General features: G+C 40.7%; 1 protein-coding gene across 2 annotated transcripts; it reads right to left on the minus strand.

Moving 5' to 3' along the window:
* Nucleotides 1-8,212: 8,212 nt before the first annotated feature.
* On the minus strand, nt 8,213-11,879 carry LOC131230867 (uncharacterized). 2 transcript variants are annotated; one of them, XM_058226892.1, is made up of 3 exons: nt 11,786-11,857; nt 10,429-10,496; nt 8,213-10,299 (listed from the first exon to the last, which is right to left on the minus strand). In XM_058226892.1, exon 3 carries the CDS (start codon nt 10,114-10,116, stop codon nt 8,383-8,385), a length of 1,734 nt encoding a protein of 577 aa, XP_058082875.1. In that variant the 5' UTR covers nt 10,117-10,299; nt 10,429-10,496; nt 11,786-11,857; the 3' UTR covers nt 8,213-8,382. The 2 variants fall into 2 exon arrangements, with proteins under 2 accessions (XP_058082875.1, XP_058082874.1); XM_058226891.1 differs by lacking the exon at nt 10,429-10,496 and having other exon boundaries at nt 11,786-11,879.
* Nucleotides 11,880-15,802: the final 3,923 nt, after the last annotated feature.

Here is a 15,802-nt window from a genome sequence, read left to right on the forward strand (position 1 = left end):
TGCTGGTTGGATCGAAATTTTTTACACATGCTTTGTGGGTCCCACAATGTGGTATATGGAGGTATACTTCATCCAACCTAAATACAAAATATTAGAGTGAAAAATAACTCCGCGGGCCACACTAAGGGCAATATTGTAAAAAAAAAAATTTTTACCTGACGTGGGCTCCTTCAAGATTGCATTAGGATATATTTTTATATTTGCCTTATTCTAATGAGTTACACTTGGTTAATGGGTTTAATAAAAGGGAAGTGGATTAGGGGGTGAACCTAGTGACCGGACTTTATGGGGGCTACCATAATGTATGTGTTTTATCTACACAATCCATCCGTTTTACTAGCTCATTTTAGCATGATCTCAAAATTGAAGCTTTTGACACCAAAAAAGAAAAAGTTTTGCCACTGGCCTTGTGCACCCAGCGTCATCATGGGCTTGCGATGGTGCGATGTTGACGTTAGTTGCCAGTGGCATCTCCCTGACAATAGCCTGACAACGCCTCAACAATGTCCCAACAATGCCCCAGTGGTTCCTAATGGTGGCCAAGCTATCTCTAAGGTAAGGGATGAAATCTGCCCTTAGCTGCAACAAGCACCAAGTGTGTCTGGCCAGATATACTGTTGGTGGCTTAATCACAACCCGATTGCAGTTCCACGATGGCTCCCATGTCTACGCACCGCAAGTGACACCACCCGATGGCCACTTAGCTGTAGCTCTATTGCCCCAGAGACCGCTCAGTCGTGGCCCCCGTGCTACCTAGCGACTACGACAGCCTATCACCAGTGTGTGGCCTTGTTGCCAGCGACACCACCTAGATGCAAACCCACGGTACACCATTGCCTACATGCGAAGTCAACTACTTCTATTTCTATAAATACCTCTTAAGGGACTTCATTTGGAGAGTAAAAAATCTTCTTCGAGGACGTTCTACTACTCTTTTCCTACCTCTCTTGCTCTCATTCCCCTTCCTATGCCCGTTCACAAGTACATGAAGAGAAGCTCATAATAGTTAGTAGGTTAGGGCAACAGACCTAGCAAGGTTCCCCAGGACAGTGCCCGCTGCAGATCTCCTAACGAACTACAAATTTGAGCACACTTGGCCGAGTAGGCACCATCAGTGTTTCTCTTGCATGTTCTCACTCTTGTACTATCCAATATAGTGTCCAATGTTGGTTGAACTACACACATAGGCAGTGCTATGCGCTAACCTCATTATCATAGTACACAAATGCATCTTGTGCACCGACATAGCTATGAGCCCCTTATGCACAGGTCGCTCTGTGCTCCATACTTACCCAGACATAGCTTGTCTCGATCGTATCTGGCACAACTTTATGTTGTCATCTCATACGTGGACAATGCCATGTAGCTTTCTTCTCCATTCGTATCTTCACATGGCCTCGCACCAGTTAAAGTTCAATCATGCATTAATGCCTAATACTCGCTAATCATAGGGGGAAGCCAAATGAAAGTGCCGTGCTCAGATGATGACCCAACTCTTGTATACTTTCGAGAGATCCTGCACTCGCTGTCAAGCAGCAAGTGAGTCCTTTAACTATGTGGGGCAAGCACAAAGGCTAATAATTCTCTAATGTTGTGAATGTACTCGACCAATGATTCAGATGCTCTAAGTGCTAAGAATTCCTGATGCGTTTCGCTATATAGCGTTTCGCTATATATATATATATATATATATATATATATATATATATATATATATATATATATATATATATATATATATATATATATATGCGATTTTTAACTCCCCATGAGGTCGAGCTGTGTGGGCCCCACCATGATGTATATCGAACATCTACCCCATCAGTCAGATGCACCATTCCATAGTTGGCCTAGGGCTTAAAAATCAAGTCAATCCGTGACTTGTGTGGGCCACACCACATACAAAAGTTGAGAGGGGTTACCCTCCATTAAAACATTCATAATCATTTTTTGGGCCCACCGATGTGGTTCACAAATCCAGCCCATCCATTATATGTGTCCCACTTGGATGAGGGGTCAGACCAAGTTTCAGACGCATCCAAATTTCAGGTGGGCCCCACCAAGTGCTTTTATATGTTTTAGGCATGTCTTCACATGATTTTATATGGCATGGCCTACTGGAGTTCCGTGTACGGCTGATTTTTTAGGATATCCCATAATTTAAAGGGGACCCATCAAATACACAGTGTTGATGTTAGGCATACATCATGGTAGGGTCCACACAGCTCGACCATATAGAACCTTTTCCATGACCACCACCAGAAATGTATCTTTAAACCCATATCAATAAAATGCCTTTTTAACAAAGGCATACTTCTTTCAATGCATATCTTGACCATACTTGGCTAATGCTATTAATTGAAATATCCCAAGCATTGTTACAATCAGACAAAAATCGATTTCAAAATAAGGATATTTAAGACCAAGTGTACCACACCATAGGAGATGTGGCGACAATGACGTCCGCCTTTGAAACCTTCCTTATAGCCCACCGTATATTTGCCATCCAACCTGCTCCGAAGGTGCAGACCCGGACGAAGGGAGAACATAAATATCCAAAACTTTTGTGGCCCGGAGAAGTTTTTGATGGTTGGTGTTCAATCACCAATGTTTCCTGTGGTGTGGTCCACCTGAGATTTGGATCTGCCTTCTTTTTTTTTTCATACCCTTAAAATGAGCAGGCAAAATGGATAAGCGCGTGGATGAAAAACGTACATCATGGTGGGGCCCACAAGTCAGTGATATCCCTGGTGACGTGGGGCAATCCGCGCCCTGATGATGTGACTGGCAGTCATGGAGAATGAAAGGTGGAGGACGCAACTTAGAAGACTGCAAATCGGTGGGAAGACATTTGTAAAGTACAATTAATCCAGACCAACCGATTTAACGGCCACTGATTATATGAATAGGATCAAACGATCATCGTGATTCTTAGGATGGACATACAATTAAAGATGCCCCATATGGAATCACATCCGGGTCAATGATCAGACCTTGTCCAACATAATCTATCTGGTCCATCCATGCTCTTGGCCATTGATCAGACTGTTCTATTTCATTTTTAAATGGACAGACATTCGAAACTAAGACCCACATGATAGACTGTCCAGATCGACATTCCAACGTTTTCAATACGATCAATTAGGAATGTCCCCTTCCCCAACCATTGATTGAATGTATATCCAATCGTTTTCATGTGGTGTGGTCCACCTTAAAGGAAACAGTGTTAAATGAGCGTCTACCGTTAAAAACATTTTGGGGGCATAAAAGTTTTGGATCAAGATGATTTTTGTTTTTCCTATGACCTAATAAACAGATTGGATGTTAAATAAACAGTACAGTGGGCTTTAGGAGGATTTTAACGATGGATATCCAATCACAATTGTTTTCATGTGGCATGGTCCACCTGAGATGTATATACCTCTCATTTTTGGAATAAATCTCTAAAATGATCTTTAAAAATGGATAAATGTAATGGATGAAATACACACATCATGGTGGGCTCACAAAGCACCGACCACCGGCCACGGGCCGAGTGTAAGGGGGGAGTAGCCAATCCTTAAAATGATCTTTAAAAATCGATGAAATACACTCCCCCAGGCACCAACCCTGTGGCTGATGGTCGGTGCTCTGTGAGCCCACCATGATGTATGTATTTCATCTATTACGTTTATCTATTTTTTAAAATTATTTTAAGAATTTATTCCAAAAATGAGAGGTATATAAGTCTCAGGTAGACTACGCCGCATGAAAACAATAGTGATTGGATATCCATCAATAAAATCCTCCTAAGGCTCACTGTACTATTTATTTAACATCCAATCTGTTTATTAGGTCATACAGGCCCAGATGATGGGGAAAAACAAAAATCATCTCAATCCAAAACTTTTATGGCTCCCAAAATGTTTTTAATGGTTGACGCTCATTCAACACTATTTCCTGTAATGTGGTCTATTTCAGATTGGGTTATAACTCATTTTTGGTCTCATGCCGTAAAATAATCTTTAAAAATAGATGGACGGCGTGGATAAAGCACATATATCATGGTGAGGCCCACATAGCACCGACCACTAGCCATTGGCTGGTGTCACGGGGAGTAGCCAAACCACCGAGAAGGGATGGTTTGATTCAGAGCCATGAGCAGTCGAAGGGGGGTCACTGCATTGTGTATGGCTATGATAATTGATCAATCCTCCACTTTAATCAATCTAGAAAGCCATTTTCTTAGCCATTGATCATATGGTTGAGATCGTGTGTGTATATATATCCCAAAATTTACTTCGATCAAAAACTTCGGTGGGCCATGAAAATTGAAAACAGTTTGCTCCCTTGATTTGCATTTCTCTTTGCTATGGCCCATCATAATTTGGATCAGGGTGAAATTTTTTCCGTTGGGATTTCATGGGATTCCACATCACATGGACCATTTAGATTAGATGCACATGACACTTGTGCAAAGGTGCGCACCGCACGTGCATAGGTGAGCATGACTCTCTCTCTCTCCGTATAGAATGCTCAGCTAGTGCGAACTATTTTGAGAACTCTCCAAAATCTGAACGGTCCATGTGAAGCAGTACCTCATGAAACCCCCTCGGGCCCAATTTTTACTTTGATCTAAAACTTTGGTGGGCCATGAAAAATGAAAACAGTTTCCTCCCTTGATTTGCGTTTATCTTCGCTATGGCCCACTAGAATTTTAGATCAGGGTGAAAATTTGTCCCTTTGAGTTTCGTGGGATTCCTTATCACATGGACTGTTCGGATTAGACACCCATGACACCTGTGTAAAAGTGTGCACATGCAGAGGTGAGCATGACTCTCTCTCTCTCTCTCTCTCTCTCTCTCTCTCTCGGGCATGCTCACCTATGCGCCTGCGCATGTGTGTACCTTTGCACATGTGTCATGGGTGTCTAATCCAAATGGTCCATGTGATGCAGCATCCCATGAAAACCAAAAAGTACCAATTTTCACCCCGATCTAAAACTCTGGTGGGCCATAGCAAAAAGAGATGCAAATCAAGGGAGGAAACTGTTTACTTTTTTCATGGCCCACCAAAGTTTTGGATCATAGTAAAAGTTGGGCTGGGGGGTTTTATGGGGTGCTGCATCACGTGGACCATTCTAATTTTGGAATCACGTTACATATGATGAGTTGTCAAAAAGTAGTGGTAGACTGAGTGAAAGATGCATTGTTTCAACACTGAGGTCTTGGTATCGATTAAAAAATAAATAAATAAATAAATTATGATGAGGGGGTATCTTTGCCTCTTTAGAAGGTGAGACTAGTCCTGCAGATGCACACAATCACCGGCAAAACATGTGCATCGGGTAGGAACATAAAATGATTTTAACGGTGGGTGTCTCATCCCTAGTTATTCCGGTTCGGTGACTTCTTATAATTTTAAATCTGTTCTGTCTTTTAGCTGACATCCTAACATAAGCTGGCAGAATAAAATTTTGAAGTGAACTACGCAAAATCATCATGGTAAGTTCCACAAAGCATTATGGCTACACAAAAAGAGGAAGAACGGGTGGTTCCGCAAAGCATTAGAGCTACACACAAGGAGGGAGAACGTGGGATGTGAGAGCAAGAATTAAATGGCAGAAAAGTCCTTGGTTAAAACTCCATCTATTTCAAATGTTATAAAAAAAAAATTGGGCATTTTTTTCAAGAACAGTTTTTATTCAAATACAAGGTTTTGGATGTAATACAGAAAATAGATATTGTTGGTCGCGCCCATTGTTAGAATTGAGTAGAAGGCAAATTTTTTTTTAGTGACAGATGGTTTTGTATACGGATTATTTGAAGAGGAAGTATTTCACTTTTGAGAGAAAGTACATCCGATTAACCTATAGACATTACGCTCATACACAGATATTCTAATTATTTTAATTGAAGTTTGAAATTTTTGCAGCGGAAAAGCTAATTTTAGATAAAAACAGGTTGATTGATTTTTAAATAGTTGTAGAAGAAAAAATTAAGATTTTACGAGCTGATTGTGCTTAGAACTGGTAAGCTGAGTGCAAAATACCAGTTCCAAGAATCCGAACTTGATTCACAAATGATGGAGATTCTACTGAAACAGGAAATTCGTATTTAAAGAAGAAGAAGAAAATATGCATGCACTTGTTGTCTAGAATTTCAGTTTCTAAGAGGTTTTGCACGAGACTGGATAGGGTTGTTGTGTGCCCTTGATATTGGGGATCACTTCTACTTCACATGCACGTGAAAGATTTAAAGTATCGTCCAACACTAGTTTCATAGCCCATGAATGATATGGCTGTGTCAACCTGAAACAGCCTGATGCAAGGGCAACTTGGGGTGTGATACAGGGCCATAGCAGTGGTGAATGATCCGATACCTGATACAACAATTTAAAACCTTGGGAACAATGGCAAATGCAGCAAACAATAGAAGAAAAGACGAAAAATATATAAGAAAGATAGGAATAGAGGTTGGGAGTGGCAATGGGTCAAGTTCGGGCCAGCCTAAGCCTGCCCATTTCCTAAACGGGCCAATAATCCTCGCCCAAACCCGACCCACACCCCATTACCCTCTGACAGAGCCTGACACATTTAAAAACCATCAAGCCTGACCCAACCTGACCCAGCCCGTTTAATCAAGCTTGACTGGTCCGACCCAACCTGCCATGATCCATCTCAGTTAAGAATGGAATATGAGGTTAAGGCTATGCAAAAGCTAGCCCAGACTGGGTAAATATGTACATTAAATAACTCATCCATAACTTTTCTTCTTTAATTTGTTCCGGGTATTGGTCTGTCAGGTTGGGTCATGTGGCCCAACCCCTTTAAACCAATATGGGCAGGTCAGGTTGGGTCGGGTAGGGTTCAACCAAGCCCAACCCATTTACTTAAACGGGTCATATTTCTAGCCCGAATCCAACCCGCCAGTCATCTAGCTGGTTCCCAACACACCTGAAACATGGGTTTGGCCACTAGACCTGTGGGCTGACCCGACCAATTCCCACCCATTAATAGGGGATAGAATAGTGGAGTCTCACCACCAATATAACCAAGAGGAGTCTCATCCCTAGGGTTTTAGAAGATTCACACACTGGAGTTGTTTCTAGTCTCAAGAAACAAGAACAAAAAAGAATTCATTCATTAAAAAATGTTTAACAACCTGCCTACAAAGTTCCATACACAACCATATATCGCCATATTGTAATCCAATTCTAACAAAAGAAAACCATGCTTAATGAAATTGGTCTATTAATAAAACAATACTGGACTTTCTCCAATTTGCAATAAAAGAGATTAAAGGGAAACTAGCTAAAAGAGTTCTAATCATCTGGGCATAAGGTCAATCATCTGGGCATAAGGTCTTTATGGCTTGTGTATAGAAGACCCAAAACATAGCATACAGTTTGTGTACTAACCCCTCGACACACCCGATTGAACCTGCGGACCCCACACATTAACTGTTCTGTAAGGTTGGCAATCCTATTGGTTCTGTCAGTCCCATGATCAGTTGGACCATTGATCTGGTCCATAAAAACCATCTGGATATATAATCAAGACCCTTGGTTGCGCCTAATCTTCAAAAGACCAGCAACTGGACTGCTCATGTTCTCCCATTGGATGAATGTGTTATGTATCAATCTTTAAGCCTTGTTCCTGAAAGTTTACAGCTTTATCATCCAGTTCTGACCGATAAGTACAGCAACCAGCTCTTTTGAATGTACATCATTATTGAGGACTTTGAATCCCAAAGTTGAAGCCTCGAGAAATGTTAGGGCCGCCAATGGATACCTGGACTGTGGGTACCCTATGGACCTGGCCCAATTTTAATGGGTCTGGGTCCCCCCTTAAATAAATAAAAAAAAAAAAAAAAACCTTCAAGTGAGTCAGGACCGGTTAAAAATCAGATCTAGTCAGGTTCGGGTCAGGTCCATGTGATAGACCCAGTTAGAGTTGTGTCGGGTCACGTCCTGATCCACCTGGACCCAGCAAGACCCAAACCTGGTTAGCCTAGGTACGGGTACCATAGGACCCAACCCATTGACAGCCCTAAGAAATGTTTCAGTGATGTTTTTTTGGGACATGAAATGAAGAAGAACAATGTGAACCTTCTATATGTTCTTGGTTATGAATAAAACTCCCCTCAGATGTATAACACCAAGGTTATGGGTTCAATGCCAGCTTGCCAATAAAAAAATGAAATTCTACAGAGGATCACAGAAGCAAGAATCATGAGAAAACTATAACTGCCAGAACTATATCAGTTTCCGCTCAAGCACACAATCTACAAATTCCACACCGTTACAACTTTAAGTATAAAAAAACACGAAAGATCTCGGAACAAAATACACTTACAATCAAATATTCCTCCACTCCATGCAAATTGTACCTTCCAACAACCTTCAAATTGGCTGTTGATGATCAACCTCTCGTTGTATCGATGACATCACAGGAGGTGTCAATATCCCTACTTTACTAGACAACTCTTCCTCCACCGCAGGTAACTGCCCATCCAGGCCATACCCTTTGACCAAGTGGCTCGGACTTGGCGAGTTCCCCATCCTCAATCTAGATGGGCTGGTGTTGAGTGGGGAACTTGGGCTTGATTGAAACAATGGCGACCGATCTTCACGGCCTAGAGGAGACAGTATGGGCTGGATGCTGTCTTCTGTATGCTTTCTGTAAAACCCATCTTTTTCAACATCATAGAAATCCCCTGTCCGCACCTCCTGAGCAAGGGAACACATGCAACAGCAAAGCCACTGCATGCAATCAGTTACAGCCGGATAACCACAACAGAAATTGTTAGCTGGAAGGTTGAATCTCTTCCTCATTTGAATCCTCCAGAAGCCGCCATATAGCAAACCAAATACACATAGCACAATACCCGTAAACCCCAGTGCCTCTCTAACAACCTCGTTATCGATATTGATGGCTGCCAAGTTAAAGATCCAAAAGGGAGCCATGCAAAACAGTAGAAATGTTGCGATGTGAACGTACATATTCCCAAACCCAAGCCTCTCCATATTCCATCCAAAAACACAGAAACCACAGAACAGCGAAAGATATGCAGTTGAAATATCATCCCACAAATCAAACAATCCCCCTCTCCACTCTGGCCTACTCTCTGGGGTCCGTTGACTGTCTTTCAACACAAATGAATATCTCTTCTGTAATGACTTCGTCCTGAGATGCATCGGTTTGTCACTGTCAATGCCCACAACCTGATTCTGTGCTTCGTGATCCGTTTCTGATTCATATTCCTTCCCAAGAGGGCTAAGGATGCTGTAGACACCAGCAATAGCTGGGGCTGCGATAGCAACGGAAACGCAAAGGCCAACTCCGATTGCAGGCCGTTCCGATCTCCTATATCCTAAGTTAAGACCACACAAAGCATACTGAGCAAAACAGTTCACGTGAAGAAGAATGACAACAACCATCATATGCATCCACTCATGAGGTTTGTAAGTGCCATTTTTGCAGTATATCTTTCTGAGTTTTCGGACATCATCCGGTCTCCATCTGCATAACAGCACGAGGTGGTAGAACCGTTTCGGATGCTGATACAGACACATGAGAGTAAAGAGAGCATTGAGGATTTGATTATTGACTTCGAACCAGGCATTTCTTTGGGCTTTCTTCCGCAATGCACGGTCCAGCATCCCAGTCATGACAAGGAAAAGGATGGCACCAGAGACAGCAACGCACGTGATCCAAACAAGAAGAGCCATATTCATGGGATCTCGTATCCATTCCTTGCACATCTTCTTTAAAGACTCCCAATCTATCTTCCCAACAAAGGGTACACTGATAAGGTTTTGGGGACCCTGAGAACTAGGAGAAACAGCAACCGAGCGCGAAATCTCATCTCTTTCCTCGGCAATCCGGCGGAACTTGGCGGAAGGAGAAGCTAAAATGCCACGGGATTTGAATTTCATAAACCCCGCTTTGCTAGGAAGGGCTGTCAAAATTCTTAGAAACCCCTTTTTGGGGATTTGCTGGCCCAGCAACCCTCTTTGAGAAGTTGAGATGTGAAGAGAGACCGAGTCTGTGGCTTTATAACCATTTCCAGTTCTACCTGGCACTCTATCTTCCTGAATTTCATCAGTGAATTTCCCATTACCAGATGAAACCATTTTAAGAAAATCAGATGATTCCTTAATGCTTGATAGACTGAATCAGTACTCAAAAAGGCCTTAGTTGTATTGTGGCTTATCAAACTGACCCTGGAATTGAATTGAGCTCAAAGACCCAAGGCTGACTATTCCGTGTATTCCGTATTTTATCACCTTGAGCATTCAAGCTGAGACCTCAACATTCTGTATTTATCAACACAAAAGCCAAAATTCAAAACCATGCCGTCTTCTTTCTAGGGACTTGGGGAAGAGCCAAAGCCCCTAAGCTCTACAACTGACCGACCGCCTTCCCCCCCAAAAAAAAACATGAACCTCCCGCATCAATCATTTCATAATTTCAACTGAAGATCTTCATTGAACCCATAATGATAGGAAGGAACCTGGTTCAAAAGAAACACAAGTGAAGCTCACTGATCTACCAAAAAGGAGAAGAATTCGATCCTTGACTGATTTAAGATGAAATTTTTTATCAAAAGATTCAAAACCAATAAATATAGCAAGATGGCTTATTCAAAATAAGCCAATTGAGATTTCCACATATGCAAGAAGAGAGACAAAAAGAATGACCTCAATCTTCACCTCGTCCAATTGAATCTTTCAACAAAACTCATCAAAATAGAAATCAATCCAATTCAAAGGCATGGAAATGAAATTTCCTAATCAGATTGTTTTGCTAAAACACTTAGATTTAAAAAATAATAATAATAATAATAATAATAATAATAATAATAATAATAAAAATAAACTAATGCATCTGATTCTGAACAAAAAACATTAAGGGGTCATTTGGATGGTGGTAAATGAGGCAAGTTGCGTTTGGATGCCCTAAAATGCTTGTAAATCATTTACTAGTTGTAAATGATTTACCACCTTTTCCCCCTTTTCATTTGCTAGCAAAAAGCTGGGATTTCATTGCTGAAGGCTGGGAGAAACGCACCTCCCTCTCTCCATTATAACTGGAGAACTCTCTCTCTCTCTCTCTCTCTCTCTCTTCCCCCACCAACACAACGGTAGCAGATCTTGCTACCGGCCATATAAAAGAGCATTTGAATTCGTGGGCCCACTTCTATGGCTCACCTGCTGCTTGGTTTTATTTGAGAATCAACCATAAGCTTTAGTGAGATAGGCTTAACCCAATGATCCACTTTAAAATCCACTCTTATTTGCCATTTGAATATTTTTTAATGAATTACTTCTCTAAACTATCTCAGGTGTGAAAACACAATTACAGCATATAAACCATTTGCAAGCCATCAAACACTGTTAGTGATTTACTAGTAAATCATTTACAACTTAAAGCCAAACAGACAGCCCATATGTAAATCATTTACAACTTAAACCATTTAACACCATCCAAACGATCCCTAATCCAAATTTCTTATGAACCCAAAAACTGAAATACAGATTCAGGTGAAAATCTTCATGGAGATCTGATTGAATATATACACTCACACTCCCCATCCAACACATGCCTGTTCCACACCTGTATATAGGAATTCAGGTAGGGTTCAAGCACGAGTCCTCTCTATCAAAACCCATCAAGATACCAGAAATCCAACTCAGATAGCATAGAAATTGAAGTTTTGGAATCGAATTGTAGAAATAAAAAGGGATCATACGGATCGAGAAAACATGGAATTGAAGATAATCAGCTTTTGGAAATCCATACCTGCGTTTGAGGAGGAGATGATAAGAAGGTCCTCCTTCCTTATCGTTGTACTACAAAAAAGCTTCTTTCTGTAAAAAAAATAGAAACACAAACAAATACTAGGGGCGTGGCGTTCCTGATTTCTGTCCGAACGCGAGTGGACCATAATCGTCGTAAAGCTCCGGATCTCTGTAGGGCCTACCATGTTTTATAATTAAATCCATTCCGTCCATCAGGTGAATATTATTAATTTTACCGTAAATAAATAATATGAGACTGATTAAAATCTCTTGTGTGCCACAATAATGAGAAAAATGTAAAATTACTCCCAGAACCGCTAAAGTTCACCATGTGTGGCCCGCCTGATTTCTGTTCCAGATTGATTTTTTTATCTTCTTTCCATTATCTTTAGTTTCATCTGATTAGCGGGTTTGGTCAAAGATACACTCCATGGTGGCCCCACATAAAACCTGTGGTTGGTATCACATACCCATAGTTCGATGTGGTGTGTCCCATATAAGTATTAGATCTAGCTAATTTTTGTATGTACGGCCTAAATTCTAGGATGGAACCTGATATACGGAGTGGATTTCTCGGATGTAATGTGGTGAGGGCCACAGACGGGGTGGCTTCAAACCGCGTAAAATAGGCGGGTGTTGTCAGAGATTTCTTGGAGGAGTTCGGTGGTAGTTCACCACCCATTCCTGTTAAGTTAGGGACAGTCACTTCCACTGTACGTGGCATAAGCACTCCGGTCCGTCCAAATCATGGATAGGGTATATTCAAATTTCGCCTATGGGCTCTTCCTACCAACTACTCTATTTACAGCTACCAAATGGATGGTTGAGATCGTTCGTTCCACTTGCGTATTTTTGTGGGAGGGGACCTTGTGCTAGCCAGTTAGCCGTGGAGAAGCTCTGTGGACCTACCATGATGTACGTGTTTTATCCTTCCCGTTCATCCATTTTTCCTGCTCCGTTTAGGGCATGAGACCAAAAATGAGACAGATCCAAGGCTCAAGTGGACCACACACAGGAAACAATGGAGGCCGACGGCTGTAAATTTCTTGGAGGACACAAAAGTTTCGGATCAAGCTGATATTTGTGTCTTGCCTTCATCTAGTTACGTGTAATCTTATGGACAGAGTGGATGACAAGTAAATATCATTGTGGGCCATAGGAAGGTTTCAACCGTGCATGTCAGTGTCTCCACTATTTCCCGTGGCGTGGTCTACCAAAGCTTTGGATATGCTTCAATTTTAAGCTCATTTCTTAAAATGAGTTTGAAAAACAGATAAACGGCATGAATATAACACATAGGTAGCCCTGTACAGACCTGCCACGACCGAGGTCGGTGGTGGTACACAAACCGCATCCTTTTATTTATTTATTTATTTATTGTTATTTTATTTTATCTCGGGTAAGCTTGTCAGTACACACGCTCCATGCTAGCCGCCCTCGATAGGGATCGATACCAACACCGAAACGAGGTGCATGTAATCCGTCCTATTTTCGTGATCTATTACGGGAAACGAATTGGTCGGTGCTCTGTGGGCCCCACCATGATGTATTTATTTCATATATTCCGTTCATCTATTTTTAAAGATTATTTTAGATCTTTATACCAAAAATTAGAGGGATATAATCTCAGGTGGATTAGTCCACCGGAAAATAATAGTGATTGGATATCCATCAATAAAATCCTCCTAATGCCCATTGTACCTTTTATTTGACATCCAATCTATTGATTAGGTCATACAGATCCAGATGAAGGGAAAAAAACAAATATCAGCTTGATCCAAAACTTTTATGGCCCCCAATATTTTAATGGTCGACGTTCATTCAACACTGTTTTCTATGATGTGGTCCACTTGAGATTGGGGTATAACTCATTTTTTGTACAATAATATAAAATGATCTAGAAAAATAGATGGACAGCATGGATGAAACACATACATCATGGTGGGGCCCACATAGCACCAATCATCAGCCATTGGCTGGTGGCAGGGGAGAGTAGCCAATCCGTTTCCTATTACGAGACACGGAATTAGGAATATCTTGTTAGCGTGCATGCGAGGTACGTTTGTACGAAAAGATGCTCCTGTTTAGAAACGGTGGTGAACTGACCCGGAGTACCTTGTTCTTTTTGTTTTGAAAATTTTACCAAAAAAAAAAACCCACCTACTTATTTTAGAATCTATATTCCACTACCCTTTCCTTAAAATATTTCAAGCGGCCGCCTCATTGATTGATGTGATCATCGATTGATGTGATCATCGTTTCACTGCATTTCCTCATCTTCTACTACGGTCCGGAGAAAATGGGCGGTGCCTTAAGTAGCTCCAATGTATGTTTATTTAAAATCTACCCCAACTATCAAGTGTGTCTCCTGCCTTGAGCCAATGGCTAAAAGACCTGCCCAATCTGTTATTTAAGTGCACCAGGTGTTTAAAAACAGTATACTGGGTAACATCTGCTAATAATTATGATTTTTAAGCCATAGGGCTAAACTTTTTATGGAATCTAATGGTCTGCCGAATCTGTTATTTAAGTGCACTAGGTGTTTAAAAACAGTATACTGAGTAACGTTTGCGAATAATTATGATTTTTAAGCCATAGGGCTAAATCTTTTTATGGAATCTAACGTTCGCAAATAATTATGCCAATGACCCTGTAAAAAAAAAAAAGAATAGATGTCTTTCTCTCAGCCAATTTCTTCCGTGTGGCCCGCCATGGATGTCATTGGGCTTAATATGAACAAAATATCTTATGTTTAGAAAGGATATTAGCTAAACATCGTGGTGCCCCGTCAACGTCAAGAGTCATCCTTCTATGGATTTTTCTTTATTTTTTATTTTTTAAATAATATACTCACAGAAGTATAAAGGGACTGGGGAATTGATTTTTGGTGAGGCCCATGTAATGTATATAAGAAATTCACTCTAACTATTAGATGTGTGATCCCAATTTTATACTCGGACCTAAAACAAAAAAAAAAAAAAAAAAGATTATTGGGATTGAGCTGTTATTCCGATGGGTCACACTAAAGAAAGCAGTTAGACAAGAAATGTGTCCCCTTATTTTTTTAGGGCCCACCATGATGATCATACGAGATCTACTCTAACTATTAGATTCCACACCAAACTTTACTCGTGTGGCTTAAAAATCATGCTCGTCCATAATTTAGGTGGGACATACTAAGGGAAGTAGTTTGGAGGGAGGCTGTTACCTTGCACATTATTTTCAATCATGTGGTCCACCAAAATCACCTAGGGGTCTAATTTTTGGGCATTGACCTAACATTAGGTGACGCACCTAATGGTCCAGGCAGATTTCATATAAATATCACCTTGGGCCCACCCAAGTAGCTAATATATTCATTTGCTGGCATGCCTACTCAACAGGTGGTTAAACAAATATAAGGGACAGAAGTAGTCAAATGATAATTATAAGGTAGCTTTTTAAAATTTTTGGGAAAAAGTATCAAATGTAAATTCAGGTAGATTCCTGTAAAATTTTCTTTTGCTTTTAATTTTGAGAATAACTTTGATACTCTGATAGACTGTGGCGGTTGATACTCAGGCACTTAGAAATTACATATGTGGTACAGAAGAAATTTAAATTAAACTGTCCAAAATATGGGTCCCAGATTAGGTGTATTATGAATAAAAAATCAATATTATTTGATTATTATATTATCTGATTGGCAGGTATTTATTGGACGGTTAAGAATGAAATGTGTCCAATGGTCTTAATTCAGCGGACAACTGTTCATTAATAAGATGATTTTTGAACTCTGAGTAATTCAGGTGTATATCTCAAGTGCCTGCGTATCCAGAATCATGCGCTGCCAGAGTATTAATTTTTCTTTTCTCTTCTGAGAACCCTTGTAGATCTTGACGGGCACGAATTGCGTACTACCAGACGCGTATTTAGCTAAAGCCTTTCGCTTTCCTGTGCAAGGATTCTGCACCAGAACATTGTCATCTGGTTCTTAATGTTGCATGTTCAAGTAACGTTATCGTAGGGTTGAAATTGA

This window comes from Magnolia sinica, chromosome 17 (assembly GCF_029962835.1).
Source record: "Magnolia sinica isolate HGM2019 chromosome 17, MsV1, whole genome shotgun sequence".
NCBI classification, from domain to species: domain Eukaryota; kingdom Viridiplantae; phylum Streptophyta; class Magnoliopsida; order Magnoliales; family Magnoliaceae; genus Magnolia; species Magnolia sinica.

Bases quoted from the DNA above. Each gene is read 5' to 3' on its own strand.
- LOC131230867 (XM_058226891.1), bottom strand. From the start codon at position 10,116: ATGGTTTCATCTGGTAATGGGAAATTCACTGATGAAATTCAGGAAGAT.